The 27,693-nt window shown below is 52.9% G+C and overlaps 1 protein-coding gene across 2 annotated transcripts in view; it reads right to left on the bottom strand.

The window, feature by feature from the left end:
* Window positions 1-1,546: 1,546 nt before the first annotated feature.
* Window positions 1,547-27,693, bottom strand: part of SLC1A7 (solute carrier family 1 member 7) — a 43,834-nt gene continuing 17,687 nt past the window's right edge. The window contains exons 3-11 of one of the 2 annotated variants that reach the window (XM_063106159.1): window positions 21,034-21,249; window positions 11,905-11,947; window positions 9,452-9,674; window positions 6,543-6,642; window positions 5,573-5,806; window positions 3,785-3,979; window positions 2,928-3,062; window positions 2,403-2,505; window positions 1,547-1,765 (exon numbers count right to left, since the gene is read on the bottom strand). In XM_063106159.1, the coding sequence (XP_062962229.1) occupies window positions 1,547-1,765; window positions 2,403-2,505; window positions 2,928-3,062; window positions 3,785-3,979; window positions 5,573-5,806; window positions 6,543-6,642; window positions 9,452-9,674; window positions 11,905-11,947; window positions 21,034-21,249 (1,468 nt within the window). Of the gene's footprint in view, window positions 1,766-2,402; window positions 2,506-2,927; window positions 3,063-3,784; window positions 3,980-5,572; window positions 5,807-6,542; window positions 6,643-9,451; window positions 9,675-11,904; window positions 11,948-14,844; window positions 14,891-21,033; window positions 21,250-27,693 lie in introns of those variants that run through there. The other variant, XM_063106160.1, reaches the window with a different exon arrangement.

Raw genomic sequence — 27,693 nt, forward strand, 5'->3', positions numbered from 1 at the left:
CTGTCTGAATGACCTTGGGGAGGTCTGTCCCCTCCCTGGGCCTCAGAGTCTTCATGGGTGTCATGGTATAAGACCTGTGCAGACCACAGAGGCACATCTTCTCCCCAAGGCACATCTAGAATAGGACCCTTCTGTGTGCCCTACAGGCCTCCTGGAGGAAAATGAGGGAAACAGTCTGGAAATGTCCTTGGGCATGTCCCCTCTTTAAAGCAAAGCATTTACCAAAGGGAGCCAGACTGGCTGAGGAAATTTGTTCCTTTTATGGAGACTGATCTCAGGGCCCTGCCTGCAGAGCAGAGCCCAGGCTAGGGGCAGAGTGGTCTGTCCACACTGTAGCTGGTTTGAACTGTCTTCTGCATGTAATGGGTCAGACAGGCCTGTCTTCATCATGGTCACCAGGACAGGCTCATCTGCACTGTGGCTGCCTGGGCAAGCACCTGGGCAGACCTGTCTACACTCTAGCTACACGGACAAGCCTGTTTGTATTCTGGTTGCTTGCACAGGCTGTCCATATTCTGGCTGTCCAGATAGGCCTGTCTGTACTCCAACAGCCTATATTAGCCCAATAAAGTACTGGTCAGAGTATGGTCTCTAAGCCCACAAGACTTGAAAAACAGAATAATTTATTCAGTTACTGCTGAATTTGCAAATACAGAAAGGAATAGAAAGTCTGACTCCACTTCACCACGTAGGCCTTTGGAGAGCTCTGCTGCCAGGGCCCTGCTGACAGCTTGACCAGCGCATCCCAGGCCGAGTCTCCCTCCTTGGGTCCTGGTTTGCCCCTCTACCCTGTGGGAGGCTGGCCTGGATGCTTCTAAGGGGCCTTCCAGTTCTAGTGAAGGTATCTGTCTCCATGTCAGATGAGCTTTGCAAGAGACACTTGGATAGATGGTGGCACGTGGAAGGCAGCAGTTGTTGGCCCTGGACTGGGCCTGCCCGTGGGGAGAGCTGTTTGGCTGAGGCCATTTGTTATAGGGTGGGGTGAGGGGCTGGCCTGGGCCTGGACACAGCTAGGGCAGAAGCCAGAGGACCCTGTTGTTATGTCTTCATAACTGGAAGCTGTGGTGGCTGTGGGGGCTCCAGGAGCGGGGCAGAGCCCCTCTCAGCACCTGGCCCTACAGGTGGCCCTGTCCTCAGGAGGTAGTGGTCAGGGCTTGAAGGCTTGAGTTAGAGTCCTGGCCCTGACATCACTTGCTTGAGACCTTGGGTAAGTGTTTTTAGCTCCCAAAGCCTCAACTCTGGCATCCAGAAAGTGGGGACCATAACCTCTGTGTGTCACCGTCACAGGCTTGCATGGCGGAAACTGTCACAACCGGGTTTGGGGCTGTGCTGGGCCCGTCATTCTCTGGCTTGGGCTCCTGCATGTGGCCTTTCCCCTCTCTGAGACTCCATTTTCCATCAAGGCAGGCTAATTCCAGTCTGTCAAGGTTAGAAGCATGTGTGAGCCTGGCCCCTGTCAGCTGCTCAGGAGAGGGAGTGAGTTGACATCCCAACCCCTTGGCCCCTGATCCTGGAGTCTTCACCTGGCCCCTGCAGCTCTGCAGGCTCAGACATTGGTCTCGAGCTCACTGATCTCAATGGTGCAGTGGTCCAGACTGGTGGCGACTGGCTCTTCATCCTGCTCCACCTGTACGGGGATGTGGTGGGGGCAGGTTGGGCCCAGGGTCAGCTCTGAGGCCTCGGCCACACTTTTCACACAGCCATTCTGCTGGGTCGCCACAATCTCCTGGAGGCTCACCGGCTTGGTCTCACAGGGCAGCAGTTTCTGGAGAGGGGAAACAGGCTTTGGTAGCAGCAGGAGGGACAGGTTAGACACTAGGGAGAACTGAGGGTCAGTGGAGCAGAACAAGCTCAGGGTGGAGAGCCATGAGATACATTTTCCTACAGAAATGCTGTGTGACCTCTCTGGGCTCCAGTTCCCAAGCTGTCCTGTCTCCTGCTGGGGCTGTCTTAGTAAAGGAGGGGACCTGACCAGGGTCCAGCAGGGGAATTGATGGCTCCCTTGCCTGGGTCTCAGTTTTATCCCCACGAAGTGGGGGTAGCCTGCTACATGTGGCTATTGAAGGAGTCCCGAAGACCAGGCAGCCGTGTGCAGACCTACAAATGTTTGTGTTGTTGATAAGCAGGACAGCGCCATCCTACACCGGAGTGTAATTCCACGAGGGCAGGGGATTTTATCATATTTTGTTCCCATTGTTCTGCCTGTGTCTAGATCAGTGCCAGCCATGGTGAATGCTCAATAAATGGATGTTAGAGGAATTAGTAACAGATGAGGACACTGAGACCCAGAGGCATGGAGGAATTGTCTAAAGGCTGCCCAGCTGGTCGGCTGCCTGCCCCACCCAGTTCTGCCCTCCTGCTGGCCTCTGGGTTGCCAGGCTGGAGGGAGGCACTGCTCTCACCTCAGTGCCCATGTCCTGAGCAAAGTCCTTCCGGCAGATGTGGGCCATGATCCCCGTGGCCAGTGCATCACCCAGCACATTAATCATGGTGCGGAAACGGTCCCTGGTGAGCCAAGGTGGGTGGTGAGCGGTGAGCACTTTAAGGGGAGCTGGAAGAGGAAAATGCTCAACCCAAAGGAGTGAGGCTTTTGCAGCCACAGCACAGGCGGCTGGCTTACTTCCCGGGTATGTGGCAGGGTGCTGCACAGGACGGCATGCTTAGAAGGGCAAGGCTTGGTTTAACGCTCTGCTGTCGCCCTTGAAATTCTTTATAATTTTTGAACAAGGGGCCTCACATTTTCATTTCTAAATACTTGGCCAGACAAATGATGCAGCCAGGTCTGTGTCCATGCCAAACACAGTCAAACACAGCAGTTACCCAACCCACCCTGCAGAAGGGGCTCAGTCCCCCACCCTGGTACCTGCTTCCCTCAAAGCCAGCCCCCTCCCTGAGGGGTGGGTCCGGGGTGGGGACCAGCCACTCACAGAGCCCAGTCAACAGCGATGATGAGGTTGATGTCGTCAGTGGGCAGTCCCACAGAGGTGAGCACGATGACCATGGTGACGAGCCCGGCCTGGGGAATGCCAGCTGCCCCGATGCTGGCCGCAGTGGCTGTGATGCTGCAGGAGGGGGTGGGAGAGGAAGAGGAGGAGCAGGAGGACCCTGGATCAAGAAGTAGACCAGAATGCCAGGGCCTCTGGGACAGCCATATAGGGCAGGGGACTGTTAGGGATGCCACATCAGGGAGTTCTCAGGAGGACATATCCCTGCTCAAGGTCCTGCGGCCCCATGGAGCCCCCCGTCCCTGGCCTCAGGAGAACCTCTTGAAGAACCTGTAGAGTGCTGTGTCTGGAGCTGTACCTCTGTAGGTTCCAGGAAGCTGTATTTTTAGGAAGTTACCCAGCAATTCTGATTGTCCACTGGTATGGCTCTGCTGAGCCTCCCTCTGGGTCCTGGTCTCAGGGTCAGACCTGTGTGCTTGGGCTGGCATGTGACACCTCCCCTCAGCTCCTGCCCAGCCCAGCACCCTTCCCCCAGCTCCGGTGGCCTCTCTGCTGTCCTCAATCTTGCCACTGGCCTCTGCTTGCCCTGTGCCTATCCACAATGCCCTCCATCCAGGCTGCAGGCTCTCCTCCAGGGCTTCCCGGTCACGGCCCCCTTCCCACGTGGAGGCTGTCGGGTGGTGCTGAGGAAGGAGCACATGCCCCAAGTCCCAGGCACAGGCTCACATCCCAGCTCCAGCCCTAGCTTGCCTCAGGGACCCTGTCAGGTCTGGGAGCTCAAGAATTCTGCAGACCCCTCCAGCCTCCCATCCGCACAGGTGTGGCATGTTGGGATGCACCTGATGGTGATGATCTGGCCAAAGTCCAGCTCGTAGTTGTTGACCTGCGCAATGAAGATGGCGGCCACAGCCTCATAGAGCGCAGTGCCATCCATGTTGATGGTGGCACCCACGGGCAGCACAAATCGCGCGATGCGCCGGTCGATGTGGTTGTTCTCCAACAGGCACTTGAAGGTGATGGGCAGTGTGGCTGAGCTGGGGGCAGAAGGACCAGTGTCTGCCCAGCACCCTCCTCCAGGATGGTCAGGGCCTCTGATGAAGGGAAGTTTCCCCACCCTGGGCAGCCACCACCGCAGGGGGAACAGGCACCCGGGCAGGCAGCAGACACATACGCAGGGCCTGCTCGGGGCAGGAAGGAGTGACCTCCTGTGGAGCACCCTCTACACACCAGGCACTGTGCTGCACTGTCACTGGGTTCTTCCTCTGAGGGAGGTGCTTGTGTCCGTTTTACGGATGGAGCAACTGAAGCCCAGAGGGGAGATGGGGCTGTCCCAATGTCACACCTTTGTGCCAGGAGTATGTGAAATGGACAGCCGGGGCTCTGGGATAGACGGCCGGCCTTTAGATTCCAGCCTCCTACCAAGGGGCCCCCAGCAAGTTCCTTAACCTGTGTGCCTTAGTTTCTTTGTCCCAAACAATACCTAGATTACGGAGCTATTAGAAGGATTAGAGGACTAAATGTTTAGAACAGCCTCTGGCACGTTGGAAGCACTCAATCAATGGTATCCATTATGACTATTACTATGTTATTAGAGTTCCTGGTGGTGGGGCTGGAACTAAAACTCAGGCTGCTGCAGCCCCAGTGTCCTCCTTCTCCCCACAGGCCACTGTCTGGGAGCCTGGTTCCACTGGCCAGAGCCTCTACTGAGCCCCAGACATGCTGCGGTTCCCACTGGCAGGAGATGGCCGGGGGCTGCTGGCTCTGGCAGGGCTGGGCTCGTGGCAGGGGGCTGGCACTGTTTGGGACTTTGTCCTTCCCTTTTACCCCATGGCCTCAGCCATGGGCCCTGGATGTAGAGCTTGGACACTCGCTGTTAGACACTCAATAAGTGACCATTTCCTTCCTGCTAGACCAACAACCTGGTTTGCACAACACTAACCCACTGGGTCTCTGCCCTCAGCTGCGGTTTGGGATCCTCGAGGCCAGGTGCAGAGTCATCTGGTCCAGACCAGCATTCTCGCCCTTACTGGATTATTTCAATTAATCACCACAGCAACCCTGTGTGGTAGGGGCTAAGATGATTCCCAGTCTGTGTACAAGGAAACAGATGCCCAGGGAGGTTAAGTGACTGGCCCCCGGTCACACAGCTAGTGAGCCTAGAACCGTGATTCAGATCCTGCTGTCTAGTGACACTGCCGAGTTTGCAACAGGACAGTCAGCAAGGATGTCCCAGCGACAGGCAGAGTTCCTGGAACAGTGCGGGGTCTGCTCCAAGGAAGCACCACACGACGGTGAAAGACAGTAGCAACTTGTGGCTGCTGTGATTTTCGTCAGACTCTACAGCTCTGCCCCTGATGTGTGGATGCCAACTCCGTGTTGACTGAGCAAATTTTAGGGGTTGTGGGCAGTTGGGAGGGGAAGGCCTCGGAGGTGTTTTGGGCAGGTGGGGCCTCCAGCGTTAAATCCCCAAGATCGGTCTTATTACCATAACACCGTAGCGCTCCCCGAGTGCCAAGTGGACCACACAAACACTTTCTGTGCTTCTCTGGTTGTGGACAAGTCACAGCTAGACAGATGGACAGAGTTCAGTCACCCCCCGTCCCCTCCTGCCCACCGCCCGGGGCTACCTGGAGGAGGTGGCCAGCGCGATGAGCAGGGCCTGCAGAACGCCGCGGATAAAGACGATGGGGTTCTTTTTGGTGATGAAGAAGTAGAGCAGGGGCAGGATGAAGAGGCCGTGGAGCACGAGCCCGCACACCACGGTGACCGAGTAGAAGCCCAGCTTCTTGCCCACGGCCCTGGGGTCGTCCATCTCCAGGATCTTGCCGGCGATGAGGAACACAATGCCGAAGGGGAAGTACCTGGGGGAGGCAGGGCGGCCCCAGCTCAGGTGCCAGGCCGGCAGGGCTCCACCCCACCCCGGCCCCGCGTGGCTGGCGGCCTTATCTTCTCTGAGTCCCCAGGCCACACGTGAGGTGACAACTAAATGAAACCGCGGGCTGAGGCACCTAAGGGGGTCAGGCATGTGGCTTCATTAATACCATCACCCTCAACCAGCCCAGCCCTGCACGACCTCTTGCCCCCCTGCCTTCCTCCGTCCATGCCTCTGAGGAGTACCCTGCCTTCGGGGGGCCCCCATTTCAGTCCCAGCAGCACCACATACTCTGGGGCTGACATTGGACAGGCATGTGCATTTCCCTATCTGAACTGTGCAAGGCTGAAGTCTCAACTCTGAACCAAGGAGTGGCAGCTGGTTCTCACATCCAGTGCTTCCTTTCTCCAAAAGCTGAATGGATGGGGTTCCATGTGATGGGGAAACTGAGGCCAGGAGAGCAGCAGGGCCAGGCTCAGCTCTCAGCTCTCCTCTAGGCAAGGCCAGAAGTGGCAGGCCTAGGGCTGGAACTTGGCCTGGTCAAGGCTGGGGATCCAGAGAAGCACATATAGTTCTGAGGCCCCAGACCAAGGGCCGAGCCTCACCTGCAGCTCTCTGCTACGCTCCTAGGAGAGCAGAGGATGGGGCCGTGGTGTCCCTCCATCCACCCAGGGCTGCAAGGAGGTGGGCTGGGGGAAAGAGGACCTTCCCCGGATGAGGCTTACCACACAGCCACTGCCACAATCTTCATGACAGACTCATTGAGGCACTGACAGAAGCTGACCAGGGGGACCCCGCTGTCACCCATGCGGCCCAGCATGATGCCTGTGGGGGCAGGTGCACACAAGCATGTGACAGATGACCAGACCAGGTGCAGGCACACTGGTGGCAAAGCAGGGACAGGCCCACATGTGCATGTGGATCTCGGCCCATGGCTGACTTCCCAGCAGCCTTTGACGAGTCCATGCTTCCCCTCTACTCCCTCCTCTCCTCCTCGGCCTCCAGCACTCAACCGAACTGGGCTCTTGCCTCTTACTCCTCTTTAACCCATTCACACAGTAGCAAATGTCACCTTCTCAAGATAAAAATGCTGCTTGCCCAACACCCCCCCACCCCCAAATTCCCTGTGAGCCAAGCTCCCCACTGCTTCAGCCCACTCGGTCTGAGCCCCGTCTGCACCTCCACCTCCGCTGGCCCAGCACTTCTGTTCCTCACTGTGCTCTGGCATCCCTGGCCTCCTTCAAGTCTGTGGACTACATCAAGATCTTCACTGCCCCAGGGCCTTTGCCCATGCAGTTTCCAGTGCCCGAGACACTGGCCACCAGTGGCTTGGAAACCCATCCCCACTTCCCTTCACAAACTCCCCATTTATTCTTCTCTAGCTCATTTCTTGCTAATTGGTTCATATCACTTGTTACAACTTATAACCAGCTGACCCAGACACAGTCATACACACAGAGAAGTGGGCACTCACAGACATGGGCACACACAGAGCACACACAGACATACGCCTACATAGACATGGACACACATGACAGAAGTGGGCACACAGACGCAGGCATGCTGATTTGGTACACAAACAGAAATACACTGACACGTGGACAGTTACATATGCTCAGTAAACACTGAGTGAATTGAATCCAAGGGTCTCTAGGGTTTCTTTTGCTCTGACAATAGATGCCCCTTTCATAAATTCTCATCCCCAGGAGAGGCTGTGGTTGATGACTGATTGCCAGATGTGCTGAGGGGTGTTTCCAAACACTGTCCTGTCACACACTTGGGTCACTGAGGTCCTGGCCTGCATGCCTGGCAGTTTGGCTGAGATGATGAGAGCTCCATCATCCATCACAGGCCATCCGTTCATCCATCGGCCCACCCCTCTCTCTACCAGATTTTACTGAGTGCCTACTCCTCTCTCCACCAGATTTTACTGAGTGCCTACTCCAGCCAGCCATGGTGCTGGGCTCTGGTCTGGGGTTAGAAGGAGGACCGGCCAGGCATGTGTCTGCCTGCAGGGAGCTGACACAGCCGCTGCACAGAAGCAAACGATTACATAATTGCAATAGGGTCCAGTGTTTCCGGAGGAGTACCACGGGCACCTGGCCTAGGCTGGGGGTCGGGAAGAATCTCCTAAGGGCATGATGCTTGTGGGGCGACCCCTCTCAAGAGTGGAGGGAGGGAAGCAGAAGGCCTGGGGGAGGCAGTGTGGCTGAAGGTGGTGAGGAGGACCACGTGGAGAGGGGAAGCAGGCTGGGTCAGGTCGCGGGGAGCACTGCAGCCCGAGGTATGGGGTTTGGCCTCTTTCCAAGTGCAGTGGACAGAGCACGGTCAGCCTTGCAGCCCCCTGAGGAGGACACACCAGAGGGGACAAGAGCAGAAGGTACAGGGGACTCTTTAGGTAGCTTTTGCAGACACCAGCCAACATGATGGTGACCTTGAACCAGGGCAGGGGAATGCACTGATTGAAGGGAGATTTCGAAGGCAGGATGACAGGCTTTGGGTGTGGGGGCTGAGGCAGAGGGGGAGGTAGAAAGTGACCCCCAGATTTCTTGCATGAGCAACCGGGAGGGTGGTGGGCCTTTTTACTTGAGAAGAAGATCCCGTGAAGAAGTCAGGGAAGCAGGCCCCACGGGGAAGGTTGGTTTTGATTGCACAATAAGACTCCCAATGCTGCCTGGCATGGCCGAAGCACAGGATGGGGACAAACAGGATAGATTGTTTTGGAAGGGTTAGGGGGACAACCTTTTTTCCTAAGATGGAAAAAATGTTTTGTGTGTATATCGGTGGTAGGGTGGGGGCACTGCAAACAGAAGCATATCTATAGGGTTTTTTGGGGTTTTTTTTTTATTGGTAAGGGGATCACAACCCCCAGCACGGTGTGGCCCGCACCACGCTCAACCAGTGAGTGCACCCGCCATCCCTATATAGGATCCGAACCCGCGGTCTCAGTGCTCCCAGTGCCGCACTCTCCCGAGTGAGCCACGGGGCCGGCCCAATATCCATAGGTTTTGTGGGGTCTGAAGCTTATATAGTTGGGAAACCCTCTTTAAGAAAAAGAATACAAAATTAAAAAAAAAAAAAAAAAAGGTACAGTCCTCAGAAGGGCCCTCAAGCTGGAGCTTTATGGCTTCATGGTAAATTGCCCATGGTTGGGGCCCTTGGGGTACCCAGAGGAGAAGCAAAGGGACGGGGTGGGCAGAGAGGCCATCTGTAGGTCCCAAGAAGTGGCAGACAGGTCTGAGGAGAGAGGTGGCTGGTGAGAAGCACCTGTGGGTGGGGTGGGAGTGCGGGCATAAGGCTTTAAATAAGCAGTGGTGGCTGATATTGTAGACCGCCCCTCCCCCCAATGTCCCCAGACATCAGTAAAAGGTCCGGGAACGGGCTGCTGGGGGCAGCAAAGAAGAGGCGGGACGGATGCCCCTCGAGGTGAACCAGCACCTGGGGACGGGGTTCTCCCTCTGGGGCAGGGGGCGGCTAGAGACATCCCTCAGTCGTGGAATGGGGACTTGAGCCTTTCTCCTGCAGAGTAAAGGGAAGAATGACCTGGAGGACAGGAAGACTTTGGGTTCCTCTGACAGTTGGATGGTTGAGGGGATGGCTCCAGCGTGCTGCTGGGCGGGGTGGCAGCACATACCCATGGTGGCAGAGAAGATGACGATACCCAGCACGTTCATGCCCTCACTGGTGCCGGGCTCTGACTTGTAAAAGATTTCGGGCGGCGGGGTCATGTCCAGGGCGAAGTTCTGCACACGAGAGCCATTCTCCTCCTGGACCCCATAGATGAGGATCCGCCGAGGAAGGGTCTCCTCCGGTGCCAGCTTGGGGGACTTGACAACCGGCGTGGTCTTGGTGCGGTACTGGTGGGCAACACCCCAACCGGGAAGGAGTCATGGCCAAGTGTTATTATTAATATCAACAGCAACAACAACAATCATAACATCTTGAAAGCACATTTGTATCCTCTCATATCCTACTTGATTGACAGTAACCCTGTGAGGTGGTCAGGGCAAGGATTATTATCATATTTTACCGGAAAGAAAACTGAGATTCCTTTCTCCACCTACACACTACCCAGCCCTGCCTCCCTCATTCCTCTTCTCCCTTCTGTGCACCATTAACCCATCTGAGGCCCTCTCTAACCATCCGTCCATCCCCTCATCTACTCGGATAATCCTCCATTCATCCATCCACGCCCTTGTAACCATCCACTATCCACCTGCCTGACAGCCAGCCTGCCCCGCCTGCCACCCCACAGAAACATGGACCTTCTCTTTAAAAAGCTCAGCTTGCCCCAAGCCTTCTTGGTGAGATGAGGTCTGCTGGGAAGAATTGAGCTGCCTGAGCTGCCTGCCTTTTCCCTCTGCCCCCAGGGCACTCCTGGGTCTCTCCCCCGCATTCCTCAGGTACTGGGAGCCCAAACAAGGGAGCTTTCTATCCTCAAACATCACAGTATCAATAAGGTAAGGCTTCGGCGGGTGGGGGGGAAGCACTCAGGAAATATATGGAACCTAAAGTCTCTGGGCTTCATTGTCCTCATCTGTAAAATGGGATCATAATAGGGTCTACATCATTGGATTAAATGAAACTATATAAAGTGCTTAGAATAATTCCTGGCACGTGGTAAGCCCTACGTAAGCATGACTGCCGTCATCATCATCGATGTTGAGAGCCTTGGGGGCCGGCCCGTGGCTCACTCGGTAGAGTGCGGTGCTGATGTTGAGAGCCTTGGGAAGGAAGTGGCTAATTCTGCATGGAAAAAGTCGGACAGTTTCACAAAGATGGGAACATCTGACTTGGGTCCTGAAGCATGGGGAGAAGTTTGCCAAAAGAAAAAGGGCATTCCAGGCAGGTATGAAGTAGAGCAACATTCTCTCTCTTTCTCATACATTCAGTAATTCCCCATAACAATGGGAATAAAATCCAAACACCCTACCCTAGCATTCAGGGCCCTTCACAATCTGGTTTATTTCACAGGTAAAGACCCAAGATGTTAGGAGATACGGAGTGATTTGCTCGAACTTTCACAGCTGCTTTTTTGGGAGCCTTCTCTCCGCTGCTCAGCCACCTCCTTTGTGTCCCCAGGCCCAATACAGAGCCCAGCCCAGGGAAGGGGTTCAGGAAATGCTTGCTGGAGTGAGTCAGCCAACCAGCTGATATTTTAGAAGGGGAAAAGGAATTAGAAATTATTTCAAGTTCAGACTTGGATTGATGCACAAGGATGTTTACCACAATTTGTAAAAAGGCAACACTTTGAAAGCTGCCGGCAGGACCACTGAAAGGCAGGGTGGGTAAATCATAGCCCAGCCGTTTAACAGCTATTATATCACTGCGAAATACTGTACTTTTGCGAAACATTTAATAGCCAGGAAAAACGCTCATGATATAATGAGAGTGAAAAAAAAAGATGCAGACCGTTTATGCACTATGATCCTAGTTTTATTTTTTAAAATATATTTATGCAAAGGGAAAAAAAAAAGACTAAAAACATGCTGTCTGCTACCAGTATTGTTAGGTACTGGACTGGAGATGATTTTTATTTTCTACTTTATATTTTTTAGTCTTTTCCTAATTTTCAACAGTGAATATTATTTACTGTTCTTATCAGAGGGAAAGATTATTTTGAAAAGAAAGAAAAAACAGGCTTAGAAGCTAGACAGGCCTGGGTTTACCTACTAACTTTGTCATTTGCAAGTGGTATAACCTTGGGCAAATCATTTAATCCTTCTGAGCTTCAGTTTCCTCATCCAGGAAATGGGGCTAAACCTACCTCAGTACAGGGTTACTGTGAGGATGAGGGACAGGATGTATGTGTTAGTGCAGAAGTGTAACCTGGGGCAGTGCAGGTACTCAATAAAGTCTTCCCTCCACCCCTATCGTTTTTCATCATGAAAAACTGGAACCCAAGACAGGAGTGTGGCCATGGGAGGCTGTGAAGATCTAGGTCCCTCCAACTCCCCTCCCCTCCAGCCTCCCGCCTCTAGGAGACAGGGCCACTGGCTGGGCAAACCTGTCACTTTTCAGCTGGCCACGCTGACCCTGCCTGCCTGCCCCTCCTGCCAGCTGCTCCTTCCCCTGGGACTCACTTACCTGTTTGAATGTGGCTTCCACTAGGTTGGCTGGGAACATGTTCCTGGGAAGAGAGTCAGCAACTGAAGAATTCCAGAGCCCAGGTCAGGAGAGCCCATAGGGTCGAGCCCTTGGGCTCATCTGAGCACCTCTCTCAGCAGTCGAGGCCTTCACGAGCCAGCCCCTCCCCCTCTGCAGTTTCACCTCTCTACACCACTGGCCCCCCACCTCCAGTACTTCCCTAACTGTACCGTGTGCTTTTCTGGCTCCAGGCCTTTGTCCACGCTGTCCCCTCTGCCTGGAATTCCCTGCCTGCTTCTCTGCCTGGCTAACTCCCACTCAACTCAATCACAGGTCAAGCACCACTTCCTCTGTCCAGCCCTCTCTGACCGCCCCAGGCCGACCCCATGTTCCTTCCATGCGTGGGTCATCTCTGCTCCACCACACTGCTGCGCAATCACTAGCTGGTCTGTCTGCCTCCTGGAAGGTGAGACTTGGTTGTTCATATCTTATCAGTGGGGCCCAACACAGGACCTGACACATAAGTACGATCATTATTCTTATTAATATTTTATTATAAAGCTAAAGGCAGAAGGGGTCTTTTCCTACCAGATATGAAACATGCCATAAAGATGCAACTCAAACCAGTGTGATACTGACATAGCTGTCAATAGCATAATTGATATAATGGAACCTGCAGCCCAGAGATAGAACCTAGTACATCTGAGTATTTCATATTTGATCAAAGTTGTTTCACTTATGAATGAGGAAATGAAGGATCGTTATAAAGTACTACACAGCTGAACAACTATTCAGAAAAATAAATGTTAGAGCCTTATTTAACACCTTACACCAAAATAGATTCCAGATGGTTTAAAGAAATTATTTTTAAAAACATGAAACCATTAAAAACCTAGAATAAACATAGGTTGATATTTTATCAGCTGTCAGAACATGGAAGGATTCTCTAACAAAATGAGCACTAAAAGATCAATAGATTTTACTACATTAAACTTAAGAAATTCCTAAGTGCAACATGGCATCCTGGATTGGATCCTGGAACAGAAAAAAAAAGATGTTAGTAGAAAAACTGGTGAAATCCAAATAAGGTCTGTAATTTAGTTGACAGTGTTATACCTGTTTAATTTCTTAGTTTTGACAAGTGTACCGTAGTATGTAAGAGGCTAGGACAGGGGAGCCGGGCAAAGGATGTATGGGATCTCTCTGTACTATCTTTGTAACTTATCTGTAAACCTAAAATTATGCCAAAATGAAAAGCTAAAAAAAAAAACAAAAAAACAAGCTCTTTAAGACAGATGACAAGCTGGGGAGACTGTATGACCAAGTGTTACCATCCTAAATCTATAAAGAGCTTTTACAAGTTTTGTCCTTATTTCTGTGTTCACTGTCTGTCTCATCTCACCGGAACATCAGCTCCCCGCAGGGCAGAGACCTCTGTTTTGTCCACTGCTGCATCCCTAGCCTGGAAGAGGCCCTGGCACGTAAGCAGCACTCAGTAAATATTGCCACATAAACAAATGGACCACAAAACATTAATACCCCAATAGGAAAACTGACAAATAAGAATGACCAGGCAATTCACTTCATAAAAGAAGAAATATAAATGGCCAAAAAAGTTTTTTTTTTTAACGTCCAGTTTTATCAGTATGTTAAAGGCATTTTCACCTATCACAGTGGCCAGGTATTTCATAAAATAACATGCACAATGCTTGGGAGGTTTGGTGAGATGGACAACCTCTGGTCTGGCAGCAACCTTTTTCTAAAGCAATTTAGCGATTTGTGTCGAGAGTCTTAAAAGCGTTTGTATTTTTGTCTTTACAATCCCCTTCTAGGAATCTGTTCTGAATCAGAGATGCTAACGAATCTTTTTGCCCGTGTGCTTGCACGTCCTGGAACGGGCCCTGTCCCTCCCACCCAGCGGCCTCCTCTACCTGGACAGGCCTCCCACTCGCTCTCGTTCTTGGCAAATCTCTTCTGCTCTTTGAGGACTCAGCTCACACAAGCCTGAAATCATATGCATGGATTTGAGTGCGCATTATTTCTCAACTTTACGCCCCAGCAACCATTGCTGGAAGCAGAAACTGTAATTTTTTCACTGCTGCTAAAATACAGGTTCGGTGTAAGCATGTGGCAGGAGGAAGTGGGTCGAAGATGCGCTACCAAGACAAAACTGGTAGCAAATGATCATGGGTACGTCCTGACCCGACCATAATTTACCCTTTTCCTACTAATGTCAGATACGAGGGAAAGAAGCAGCAGAGGACAGGAACTGGGATCTTGGAAAGTTAAATAAGCCTTTTTTTCAATGAGTTATGAGCATATTTCTGGCACCAGAATGGGTAGCTGCCTGTGAGGACTTCTGACATCAAGCAGACGCAAAGCGCCCAAACCAGAGTTAGTGCCCGGGGGCTGCGGGCACACAGCCTGCCAGACAGCAGCGGTCCTGCTGCCCTGGAGTTGATGACCAGAATGGAGGACGCCCATGCCACACTGACTGTTAAATATTCCAAAAATCTCTCCTGGGTACAACCCCAGAAGGTTGAAAAAGGATGGACCTTTTTGAAGGTTCTTACCAGGTTGTTTTTTAATGAAACTTAGAGGGAAGTCGGCTTTAGCCTGAGAGGAAACTAAGAATATTTGAAAGGTCTCAAGAAACCAAATGGAACTTATACCTAGTGCTGTATGTACATTTCTTTACAACTTCCTTTAAAATTGCAATAGTTTAAAATGTGGGCTGTGGCAGGGACAGCTAGGTGCCTACCCAGGTCTCCATTCTCTCCTCCTTTCTTACTAACAGAAGCCTTGGGATATTATGGGGACCAGAGGGGCCCTGCTATCAAGCCCGGATTCCTAGCCTCTCTTGCCAATGGGGTGGCCACTGAGATGTGAGAGGAAGGTGTTGTGTGGTGCTTCCTGGAAAACTCTTGAAGAGGTGCCCATTCAGCCAAGCCCCTTTGGTCCTTTCCTCCAACTTTCTTTTTTCTGCCTGGAACATGGATGGAATAGCTAGAGCTCGAGCAGCCTCCTTGGACCACAAGACAAACTGATGGTGAAAGCCAGGTTCTAAGTATGGCAGAGCACACAGGTGGGATCCTGATGAGCATGAGGGGCCTGCCTCTGGACTGCTTATTCAGGGGAAGATGCAGGAGCTCACTTAAGCCACTGCTGTTTCAGGTTCCTCTTAATTAGCAGCCCAAAGCAATTCCTGACTAACATATGTGCTCTTGGTAACAGTCAATGAACTTATCCTGCAACTTTTAATCAAGAATTATACTTTTGATTATTAAATGGGAAAATGTACAACATTTTCTTTTGGCTTTGAATACCCATGGGAAGCCTTCCTGCTTGTCCCGTGAGGCCTGTGCTCCTGGTGGCAGCTACATAAAATATAGACAGAGCATGCCTGCAAGACATTAATAGCTATGCCTAGCAAATACGCACACACTCTGCCCTGGGCCTCCCCGCACACGTCTCCAGGCCGGGCCTGGTTCCACCTCTCTGCTCCCTTCCTCACTAACTATTTGTAAATTCTCACTGTGATGGTTCCAAACTCACTCTAATCCCACGTCCCCAAACTGGGCCCCAAAGGTGGGAACTGTTCCTTTTAAAGCACAGCTCCTGAGAACTTCATTCAGCCCCTGAGAGGGTAACTGGGAGCTATAAATAGAGCCAAGTCATTACTTAATCTCTGTGGTGTTTTAATAAGATTGGAAAAAAAGAAGGGCCAGCTCTGATTAGAATTCTGCTTGGGTTTTTTCTGTGAGGCTGCACTATGAGCAGTTGCCAGTTTTCTGGAGCCCCCACTTGGAGCCCTGGGAAATGAATTCATGTCCTGGCAGGTCATCCAGGGACACGGTCTGCTGTGTTTCTCTGGAATCATCTCTGAGACGTGGACACACACTGTCTCACTCCCGAGGTGTGCCGTGGGGCCTTATTTCCCTGAGCAGTTGGCCCCCACATCTTTCTGACTTTTCATTTCTCACGCCTGCCCACAGTTCCCAGTTCCCTGCCCAGTCATACCTGTCCTCATTCAGTCATCAACACTTGGAAGGCACCTGCTCTGGTCCAGAGCAGGGTAAGGAGGCCCCTGGGGCCCTCACTGCCAGAGTCCTGTTTTCTACGCAGCCTCTCAGAGCATCAGAGAGTGGCTGTCCAGTGCCCCCTTCTCATCTGTCTGTCCTGAGATGGTGGACGGCCCTGATGGAGGGACTGGTGTTTGCTCCCCTGACTCCCAGCAAATGTCTTTGCCCAGAGCAGCTGCTTAATAAAGGTGGACTGAATGGAACAGAAGTGACCGCACCCGCCCCCGCCCCAGGAGTCCCCATGCCTCCATTACATCCTCCCTGCTCCAGTCCGTCCTTCCCCAGACCACCAGCTTCCCATTTCTAATGCGCAATAGCCAACCCCTCAACCTGGCATTCAAGGTCTTCATGGGCTCTACCCTGTCCTCCCACCCTCATCTCCCAGAATCCACCTCCAGAAGTTTCTGCTCACGGCCTGCAGCCTCCTCACCAGCTTGTAGGCCTTTTGTTTCAGAACCACAGAGTTAGAAGGGATCTTGAAAATCACGGGGGACACTGACGTCTGGAGAAGGGAGTGGCCTGCCCAGGGCCACACAGCTTGTTATAGGCAAAGCTGAGACAAGACCGCAGGTCTCCTAGGTTCTGGGTCCCTGTCCAGGAAGCATGTGATCTCTCCCTGCAGCCCCACTGTCTGACTGAGAAGTGGTGACAGTGATGCCCAACCACCCAGCTTTGCAAAACAACTTGCCTTGGGGTTGAGAGCAGGGAGTGGGGGGAGCCTCAAAGCAGAAGGATCAATTTTCACCACGTGGAAAGCAACCGAAAGCAGGAAACACTCTGGAACATTTGACTCTGACACGTGTGTCCTATCCAGAGCCCCGCAGCCCCTGAGCAGGGGAGGCAGTGGAGGGGAGGGCAGCGCTCCCTGAGCACCCACAACTCCTGCCAGCACGTGGAAAAGCTGTTTTGAATCATAGAATCCAAGAAATGATGAATCATAGTCACCAAATCCTAGAAACAATGGCTCTTAGAAACAAGGCTTCTCGAAATTCCTCTTCCCTCGGCTTCCAGGACATCTGCTCTCCCAGTTTTCCTCCTGTCCCTCCATCTGCTCCTGCTCCATTAGCACCGCTCAGCCTCCAGTGTGGCTGTGGACCATCCTGCTTGTCATATTCTCCTGGCAGGTCCAATCCTCCCCAGCCTTCAGACCCCCATTTCCCTGATGACCCCACATCCCACATGGGCATTCAGCAAGCACTGGACACCTGCCCCCTGCCAGGTGCTGTTCTAGGCTCCAGAACACAGCAGGGAAAAGGTTTTTAAAGATCTGGTCCTCATGGGGCATATTACAGTCCAGTGGAGGTGACAGAAAAAGAAAGAAATACATACATGTGATAACCTTGGGTATTAATGAAGGCCACGAGGAAAAGTAAAGCGAGAGAAGGTAATGGAGAGGGTGGCAAAGAGTGGGAGGCCCCTCTGAAGAGGTGACACTGAGCAGACATCTAAATGGAGAGGGAAAGAGCCATGCACTCTCCGCAGGAAGGGCCATGCAGAGGGGCCGCAGCGACACCAAGACAGGAATGCACCCGGTGTGGCCGGGCGAAGGGAGGGAAGGGGAGGGTCACAGAGGAGGTCAAGACCGATGTGTGTATGGTGGGGGGCCACAGTGGAGACTATGACTCTGTCAAAATGTGATGGATTGTGAGCAGGTTTTGAGAAGGACCCCTCTAGGTGCCGTGCCGAGAACAGAGTGCAGGGAAGCAGAGAGAAAGCCGGCGGCCAGGCGGACACGGGCGGGACGCAACGCTGGAGTGGCCAAGGGGAGAGAAGGGCCACGACTGGGGACATGATTTTGGAGATCCAGCTGACAGGATACACTGAGGAATTGGATGCAGGGTATGAGAGAATGAGGGATGTGGGACCAAGATGGGCAGGGCTGAGGAAAGGGCAAGTTCCTGGAGAAAATCAGGAGTTTAGCTTGGACGTGTTAATTTTGAGATGGCTTTAGACAGCTGTATGAGAATCTGGAGTTCAGGTGAGAGGTTTCCAGGCTGGCAACAAAATTTGGGAATGCCAGTGTACAGAAGGTGTTCAAAGCCGTGGAACTGGGTGGAGTATCACCAGTCGAGTAAGTGTAGACAGAACAGACCCTGCTGGATCTCTTTCTGGTTCTAGACCCTACAGGTGGGAGCTATACAGTAGGAACAAAATCGCAAGCATTTTTGTGATCCTTAAGTCATCACACATTTCAAAAGATAAAAGAGAAGCTGCAGGTTTTCCTGGCAAAAATGGAGGGAGTAGTAGATGGATTACATTGATGGCCCCAATTAATGAACTCCCTATGCCTTATAACACTTTGGTCCCCTCCCACTCTGAGTCTGGGCTTGGCTACATGACCTGTTTTGGCCAAGAGGATGTTAGCAAACTTGCCAAAAGCAGAAGCTTGGAAAAGCACTTGCATGTTTCTATTTCCTCTCTTGCTCCTCTACCTTCATCATAAGAAGGTGCAAAGGCCAGTTCTCTCCTGACATCCCTTCACCTCCATGAAATCAATCCAGACTGGGCCACTGGAGTATATAGATCACAAGGAGCACAGCTGAGTCACTTCAGCTAAGACTGTCCTAGTCCAGCTCTTCCCCAGTTGAGCCACCAGCTGCCTGCAGACACATGAGTGAGTGAGCTCAGACTAAATCAGCAGAAACTTCCAGCTGACCTTTAGATTAATGGTTGTCATTTTAAGCTGATAAGTCTTGGGTTGGTTTGTTACACAGCAGTAGCTAACCAATACAGAGGATGAGAGTTTCTTTAGAGAGAGGGAGAGATGCTGGTGCTAGGCATCTGTCTCCAGGGGGGAGGAGAGAAATGCTTCTCCCTAACTTCAAGCCAAGAGAACTACTCAGAGACCTTGGCTTGTGTCCCCTAGGATTTGAAGAATGTAGGGGCTGGTGCCTGACTCATGTCCAAAGGCCCTGGGAAAGGCCTGCACTTCCAGCAAAGATATGTATGTTTCCCATAGGCCAAATATAGACCTTGCAGAGGGGACCCTGCCCAAGAGAGACATCTAGAGGGGTGAGATGACCCCAGCAGAGGAGTTGACCAGAGGCTGAACCTGAGGAGGGCATTGTAAGCTATCAGTTGAAACAGGGATTGCCCAAGTCAAGGGTATAGCAGGCGAGAGATAACAGTGACAGGAGGAGCTCCAAAGAACCCAAACATATAAGCACCCCTGGAGAAGCACACCCAGGGAGGATGTACCCCAGCTCACCCACCACAGTAAAGGAGGGCCTCCTAGCCCACTCCCTGGCCTCTCTGCCTACTGCCCAACCCCGGTGCTAGCAGCAGGGGAGCAGGTGGAGCAAGAAAGAGGGAAACAAACTCACCACAACCCTCCTTCCACTGCGGCTTTCCAAGCCTGAATGAAATCCAAAATGCTAGGGCAGGATTAGTTTTAAATGGGAGGAGACTGGAGTTTTCATATTAGACAGAACTCGACTTCTCATATCTGAAACTGACTAGCAAATAAGAGGGACGAGGAGTCCACAGAGCAAGTTTCATGAGGTGGCCCATCAATCCCTTCAGAACATTGCCAATGTGGTGCTCCCCCAGGCTCTGTCCCAGCTGCGGCTCTCTGCACTCACACTGTCCTAGGAGAGCCCTTCTGCCATCAGGGTCACACCCAGCACCTCTGTCCTGGTGACTTTCAAACCTCTGTCTCCAGCTCAGACTCTCCAAGAGATTCAGACCCACTGGCCAACCATCAGCTGATGTCTCCGCCAGCATGTCTGCACCTGCTCCAACATCATCCTGTGGTTAAGCAGAAACCTTCATGTCGGGTAATCAGCGCCACCCTGTCCTCCATCCTCACCTCTATCTCACCTGTCTCCTGCTGCCATTAATCCTGGGTGGCCCTGCAGTCTGCGCCCTTCCCCATCCCCATGGCCACCCCCCTGACCCAGTCCCCAGCTCTGCCTTCCCTGCCTACACTCCACCCCACTCTGACCCGCCTCCACTCTAGTGGCCAGAGCAAGCCTCCTGAACTGGATCATGTCCACTCCTCTGTTTAAAACCTGTTTTCTGTGGCCTTTAGGCTAAAACCGAAGTTTCACCCTGGTTCACAATGCCCTTCATGGTCCAGGCCCACCAAATTCTCCAGCATCGATTTTCACATTCCTAGTCGCACGTTATGCTCGGTCACGCTGAGTGGTTATGACTTCTCCACACCACTCCCTGACAGCTCAGGACCTTTGCACAGCCTTCCCCGGGAACGCCCTCCCCGCCTCCCTCCATCTCACCCTTTACACTGCGCAGCTGTGTGCGGCTTGGACTCCCTTGTCTTGTTCCCACTCCCCATGCCGTCTCTGTCTGTTCCTGGGTCTTCTCTCCTACAGGACTGCCTGCTTTTCTAGGGCAAGGGCCAGACGCTGGTGAGGGAGTGCAGGCATGAAGGAGAGGAGCGGGGCAGCCTGCAGAGAGTCTTGGGAAAGGGAGTCCAGGTGGCCTATGGCCGGTCTGCAGTGCTTCCCTGGGAGGAGGGCACAGGTCTGAGCAACGTGCTCAGCAGAGCTGACGTGGCTGAGGCAGCAGCATTGCAGGGCACAAAGCACTGTCCTTAGAGTCAGACAGAGCTGGGTTGAATCCCAGCTCTACTACCTACCTGCTAGATGACCCTGGAAAAGCCATGTCACCTCTTTGGGTCTCATTTCCTTATCTGTAAAAAGGGGGCCAATAAAGAAAGGGAGGGGACCAGTATCTACTGGCCTTCTACCTTACAGGCTGGGTGCACACAGCTGCTCCTGGGATCAGTCAGCCACCTGTCCCATGCCAGGCCGCAGGCAGAGAGGAGTGGACCCACTCTGCCCTCCAGAGGCATGCAGGCTGGTGGCGCAGACATGCTGTGTGAGCCCAGCAGGAAGCCCAGGGCTGTCACTGGCTTCAATCCCCCAGGTGATCCTGGCCTCTGCACGACCTCTGGGCCTGCCCTCCTTGTTACTAGGAATAGTCTAGAGCAGACCTGAGCACCCCCAGCCCCACACCCCATCCTGCCCCAGGCCCTGGCCGGGCATGGCGTTCCCAAGCAGGGAGCAGCGTGCGGTGCAAGGGTTACCGGATGAGGTCCAGCAGGGCGTCGGCCGAGCTCATGATGGGTTTCCCGCTCTGCTCCATCATCTCCTTCTGGGCTGCACCACCCGGGTGGATGACAGAGACCATGATGATGCCCACGATGACAGCCACAAAGGTGGTCCACAGATAGTATGCAACAGTGAGGATGCCCAGGCGGCTGGAGGTCTTGGGGTCCAGGGAAGCGAGGCCAGACATTAAGCTGGGAGGGTGAGGGGGATCAGGGTCTGTGGGAGGCCTGGGCCTGGTCGGACACTCAGGCCTGCCCTCCGGCCCCCTCCTGGCCAGGCCACCCCCCACCCCCCTGGTCCCACAGTGCCCCAAGAACCGTCCTCTCCAATCACCCAGTCCTATGGCTCTTCTAGCCTCTTCCTGCTCTACTCTCCCCGCCCAATGCCCAGGGTCACAAGCCAAGCCATTCACACCCAGAGGCCTTTGCATGTGCTGTTTCCTCCTCTTTTTGGACTATCTGCCTCTCCCCCACAGTCTCCTCTGTCATGACCCTGGTTGTCACTGTCTGTTTACCTGTGTGTCTCTCTCACCAGACCAGGGCACGTGAGAGAAGGGACAGGTCTGACTTCTCTGTGGGTCCCCAGTCTCAGCATGAGCTTGCTGAATGCATGAGTGAGGGAGGGAGGGAGGAAGGGAGAGTGCTGGGCTGGGAGCTGGTGACCTTGGTCCTAGCCCTAGCTTTGCCAACTGGCTATGTGACCTCATGCAAGCAAATCACTCCCCATCTTTGGGCTTCAGGATCCCCATCTCTTCAAAGGGGCCATGAGAGGTGCCTTTCCCTGAGAGGTGTCACCTTGGGCCCTCCTGGGTTTGTCCCTGTGCCCAGACTCCCTGTCATGGGAGGTCATGTTGAGGGGACTTGTGGGTCTCTCTCGGCTCCTCCCCGCCTCCGGCCTCCCTGACCCGGGCTCTCTGCCTACCAGCGCAGGTCAGCCCCAGAGCTACTCTTCTCATGGCTGTTGCAGGAGGTATGGAGAGGGGGTGGGGGTGGGGGTGGGGGGTGAGAGATTAATTAAGGAAATGTTTGTGCTTTGCTTTGCTGCCAAAAGGATTTTCCCCAAATCCCTTTCATTCTTTCAGATAAAGGAAGTATTTGTCTGGTTTTAATCATGTAAACAAGAGCAGATAATCCCTCTCAGTCCATGCTCCTCTTATCATTAGACTGCACGCACCAGGGCTGAGCACAGCAGGCCTCTTGCCCCTCCCCAGGCGGTAGCCACTGCCTGCGAGTGCCCTGCTCTCCCCTGCTCACTGTAGCAAAGGCTTGCTCTTCTAAGACACGGTGTAAGAGTTCCCTCCTCCAGGAAGCCTTCCCTGACCACCAGGCTGGGTGAAGGTCCCTTCTCTGGGCTTCCACAGTCCCTGTGCTTCCTTCTGTCCCAGCCTCCACTTCACTGAATTGCTGTTTACTGGAAGCACCTCTAGGGTTGGGCCAGGGTCTGCTTCAAAGCCGAGTGCACAAAACACAGCTTGGTAGCTGGTTGCTGAATGAAGGAGTGAATGAATGAATGATTGAGCGAATGAGTCAATGCTTACAATCTCTGCTCATCTTCATCTGCCAGGATGCCATATGTTAGTGATGGGCTTAGGGCGGGTCTCAGACATAAATCCTGAAGGGCTCATAATGGGATTGTGCAGCCAGAGGAAATGGGGGGCCGCCCTGTAGTCATTATCCAAGGGAGAGTTTATCCCCAGGCCAGGGCCAAACCGTCCTCCCACCACAACAGAATCCCATGGTCATGTTCCACTGCCTCAGGCCACAGGGAAGCCATGGCTCTCAGAGGAGGACCTGCCTGAGGTCACATAGGACACTAGTGCCCAGATGGACCAGCACTCAGGCCCCGACTCCAGGCCTGTCCTCTTTCATTCATATGGTTATTCGGACCTTTAGTGCATGTCCACTATGTGCCATGCCCTGTGCCCACAGAAAGAAATCAGAACCTGTCCCTGACTGCAAAGAGCTCCGAGTCTGGGAGAGGGTGGGGAGTGGGACAGACAAAGCCACTTGGAACACAAGTGTACTCAAGTAACCACTGGACAAGGTGGACACATCGGTACCATAAGGGAGGGATAAGGAAGTGCTATCATATTTGTAGGAGGGGGAATCGCTTCTAGGAGAGTCAGGAAGGGCTTCCTGGAGGAGGTGGCATTTGAGTTGGTTCTTAGAAGATGAGGAAGATTTAGAAATGGGGCAGACATGCCAGGCAGTGGGACAACAGAAGCCGGTTGGGAGGCTGGAAAGTGTGGGGATCCTATGCTGTTCAGTGGGTCAGAGCTCAGATCATATTGGAGGGACGAAGATAGAGAAGAAAGACTGAGCTCAAGAGTGGGGTGGCCTGAGTGCCAGGCCAAGGGGGACTTGGAAGCCACCAAGGGGCCTGGCAGAGCTTCAGCACAACTCATCTAGCAGAATTTGCTGGATGTCTGAGAAGGGAGAACTGAGGATTCCTCAGACATGAGAATATCAAAATAAACAGTGTACTAGGAGGGTCACTGACGTAGTATTTGTAAGAGCAAAAACCAGGAACCAACCTAAGAAATCCTCAATGCAGATAAAATCAATTAAATAAAAAAGTACAACATATCCATGCCATGCAGTTCTAAGCAGCCATGAGAAGTGACAGTTTCACTGGAAAGATGTTCTCAATTTATTGCTAAGTGGGAAAAACAAGTTACCAGATCATGTGTAGCTCTGCAGGGAGCCTTAGAACCTCCTGGGAAAGTGATCCTTCTCCTGATTTATGTTGCAGACATATATAGACACGTTGGAGGGACTGTGCACGAGACGGGTGCAGATGAAAACCACATTTTGGAAGAGGATAAAGAGCCCTTGCTCCACCCTGAGGAAGAAGAGGCCTGACATGGAGGTGGTGCCAACTTCGACCCAGGCGTGGGAGTCTGAGGGAGCAAGGACAGGTTCTAGATGGAGCCACAGGGCCCCAGCCCCAGGGGCACCTAGTGGCTCTGGAAGGGAGAGGGCCAATGCATAAAACGGAGAGAATCCTGGGACCCAAGTAGTTCCGCCCTGGAACCTCCTGCCACCCAAATGGGGAGGGCTTTCCTACTGGGGGAAGAGAGAGGTGAGCAGAGATGGGAGGCAGGAGGGGAGGGAACAGAACAGGTCAGACCTCCCCAGGCTGGTGCCGGCAGTGCCAGGGTGTCCGCAGGCGATGGCAGAGGCCAGGGAGATCGAGCGCTAAGTACAGGTAGGGCATGGATTCCACGTGAGACCAACGCCACTCCCAGAGCTCACGGTAACAAGAAAGGTGTACAGTCCTGCTCTTTGACCTGTTGGGGGCTCTTCCTGGGGGAGCTCCCTGTGGTCCACGACTTTAGAACCAAGCTGTTAAAATGACTCTTTTGAGAACCTACGAGCTGGGTCAGGGTGGTGAAGGGAGCATGAGATCACAGGACATGCACAGAAAAGAAAGTTTTGTCTTTGAGACAGTAGTTGTCTTTGGGAAATGGGATTAGGAGTAATTTTTACTTTGTTTTTAGTGTTTCTTCATGTTCTCTCTTATTTCTAGAATAAGATGTCTTCTTGTGTGATAGCAATACCCGGCAGCCACAGAAACCATAATCTGTCTGGACCTTTACTGTTCTCCAAATACCTCATTCAACCCTTAATCAACTTTGTCACTGCTGTCCTGTAGAATTATAATGAGAGCCATGTTTGTCATTTTAAATTTTCTAGTGGTCACATTAAGAAAGTAAAAAGTAACAGGTGGAATTCATTTTTGGGTTGAAATTAAGTTTAATAATATTTTATTTAGCCCAGTATATCCAAAATATTATCATTTCAATGTGTAATCAATATAAAAATTTTTATATTGCTTCAGGTTTTAAATTTTAATTTAAATTAATTAAATAAAATTCAAAGTTCAGTTTCTCGATTGCACTAGCCACCTTTCAAGTGCTCAATAGCCAGTTATGACTAGTGGCTACTGTACTGGACAGCCCAGGTCTGAGTTACAAATAAGAAAAACAAAGCTCAGGGAGGTGGCGGTAATTGGCCACTAGCTGGCAAGTTGTAGAGACAAGACTGGAACAGGGGTTTCTTCAGGACGCTGTGGGTTTACCCTTCTCTCATAGTGCCTCTCCATGGTACAGACCTGGTTTGAATGGGAAAAAAGAGTCTTCTGGTTTGGGCTGACCGTGATTTTAATGAGATCCAGTCCGTGTAATGCTTTTTCAGTTCAACTCTGAGTTCATGTCCTGCCTATGGCTACAGCCCTCCCAAGCGGTGCAAAGCCCCCCATCTTTGCTGAGCTCCCCTTCTTTGGAGATATCCAAGTGGCTGCCTGTTGGATTGCTAGATGGAGGCTTCCAGATAGAGTGGAGTTTCCATGAGGATGACCGCAAACGTTCCTTCTGGTTGTGATTGATGGTGAGGGGAGAATAGGCAACCTTATCTCTCCCACCTCAAGCATAGCAGGGTGCTCCTGGGAGCCCCTGAGGTCCTTGAGGGACCCAGAGGCCTGGGACTCCCTCCCAAGCCATCTGGCCACCACTCAGAGCCTGGGGATTGTGGATCAAGAGATTGCAGTGATTAGAGACATTAACCCGCAGAGGCAGTGGGGAGCCGGTTGGGCTCCCAGGGTCCAGCCTGTTTCAATCTGGTAATTGTTCCACTTGCAGGGGTGGGGGAAGGGAGGCAGTGACTGCCAGGCTCCTCTGGAGGGAGAAAAAGGCCGCTTTTTGACCCTCACCTGGTTCTCACACCAGCAGCACCTGAGGTGGAATCATGACCCCCCCCCCCATCTTGCTCCGGAGGCTCTAGGCAGCTCAGCCATTTGCCCAAGGGCTGGTTACAAAGAGGCAGGTGGACTGGAAACCATTCCCTGTGGCTCTGCCCACTCCCCCGCACCCTCTGCTGCATGTGCCCCTCGCTGCAGAGAACCCGACAGGCTACCCAGACTGCTGGGTGCCCCTCCTGATTTTAAGTTCTTCAGCGATTTTAAGTTTTGTGCAATCTCATTGTCTTCAGTCCAAACTGGCCTTGGGTCCACTGCAGTCTGGTTGACTCCTTCATGCCTTCGCTGCACCAGCCCTCTGGTCTCCTGCTGTTCCCTGAACTACCTTTATGCTGGTTGTTCCTTCTGCTTGGAACTCTCTATCCACCGTCCCTCTTCCCAATCCAGCACATTTCCTCTTGCCTTCTCCAAGGTCAGCTTAGACATCATCTCCTCTGGGAAGTCTTCCCTGACTGCAGCCGTCTCACCCACTTCCCCGGGGTACCCTGTACTTCCCAGTTTGTGACAGGGCACTCTGCCAGTGGGCTCACCCCAAATCCCCAGGGCCTGACCCACCATCTGGCACAGGACAGGCTGGCAGGGGGTGTGGAGGGAAGCAGTGACTACCCAGCCCCCGACTCTGCCTCCTGCTTTCCCTTTCCTGTCCTCTCCCACTGCTACCATCTCTCAAGTCTCCGCTCAGGCACCACCTCCCTCGGAAGGCTTGGCTAGGAAGCCCCTGCGTGCACCCCTCACTCGCTGGGAGCCCTTGGGCAAGTTACGGAGACTTGGTGTGCCTCAGTTGACACTGCAGGATAAATGGGAGTGATAATGGTGTATCATGAGGGTCAGTCCCGGTTTAGGACAGTGCCTGGTACATAATAAGTATGCAATACATTTCAATTATTAGTACTGCCTCTGTGTTGTCATCTGTCCTGTGACTGTCTGCCCCGGCACACTGGGAGCTCCTTCAGGGCAGGGCCAAATCTGGTTTAGTTCCAGGTCCTCAGAACCCGGGGCCTGGCAGCAGGTTTGCTGATGTGTGTGATGCCAAGCCAGGGTGACATTCTAGACCAGACTGTTGAAAGGATGACTTGTGAACTCTGGTGACTGTGAGTATTCATTGTAGGTTCCCTGAGAACAAGTCACCTGGGCCAGCTTTGGTCCCCTCGCTGGCTTACGGGAATGCCCCTGGTACCATGTGTCTGTGTGACATCGAGACGGGTGGCACCAGAACTTCTGGGAATAGATGGGGCTTTGGTTAAGGGACAGGGTCTCTAGAGGTGTGCTTCAGGGCCCTGCTTTCAGCCCTCTCCTTCTGGTCATTTTTATTAATGGCTTGGCCAAGGCCCCTGACAGCATGTGGATCAGACTGTAGAGGACAGGAAGCCGGGAGAGACAGCTAATGAGTTGGATAAGGGACCTGGGATCTGAGCAGACCCCAGCAGGCTGGGGCCATGGGCCAATCCTGGCACGATGAAGCTGAACACAGACACATGCCGGGTCGTACTTGGCTTCAACGGCTAGGAGAGCACAAACACCAGGGGGGAGGGGGGCCGAGCCACGGCCGTAGCACGTGGGAAGGGGACTTTGGGGTTTTGTTTGCTGCCAGTTTGGTGAGTCACCCGGGACATGGGGCCACCAAAGGGCTGGTGGGCCCTCAGCCTGTGGTGCCAGAAGCCTGGGGACTCCAGGCTTCTTGAGGATGCCACAGCCCTGCCCTGACATTGAGACCCACTGGGAAAGGGATGGGGGAGGGGAGTGTGTCCCATAGAGGGCAGCTGTGGTAAGTGGCAGGTGACAGAGACACAGGCCTGGGGGGAGCCACTGAGGGGGCAGATGTTTGGAGCCTGGAGCAGAGCAGACCCAGGAATGCTGGGGAAAAGCCATGGGGATCTCAG

Source organism: Cynocephalus volans, chromosome 8 (assembly GCF_027409185.1).
Source record: "Cynocephalus volans isolate mCynVol1 chromosome 8, mCynVol1.pri, whole genome shotgun sequence".
In the NCBI taxonomy this organism is placed as follows: domain Eukaryota; kingdom Metazoa; phylum Chordata; class Mammalia; order Dermoptera; family Cynocephalidae; genus Cynocephalus; species Cynocephalus volans.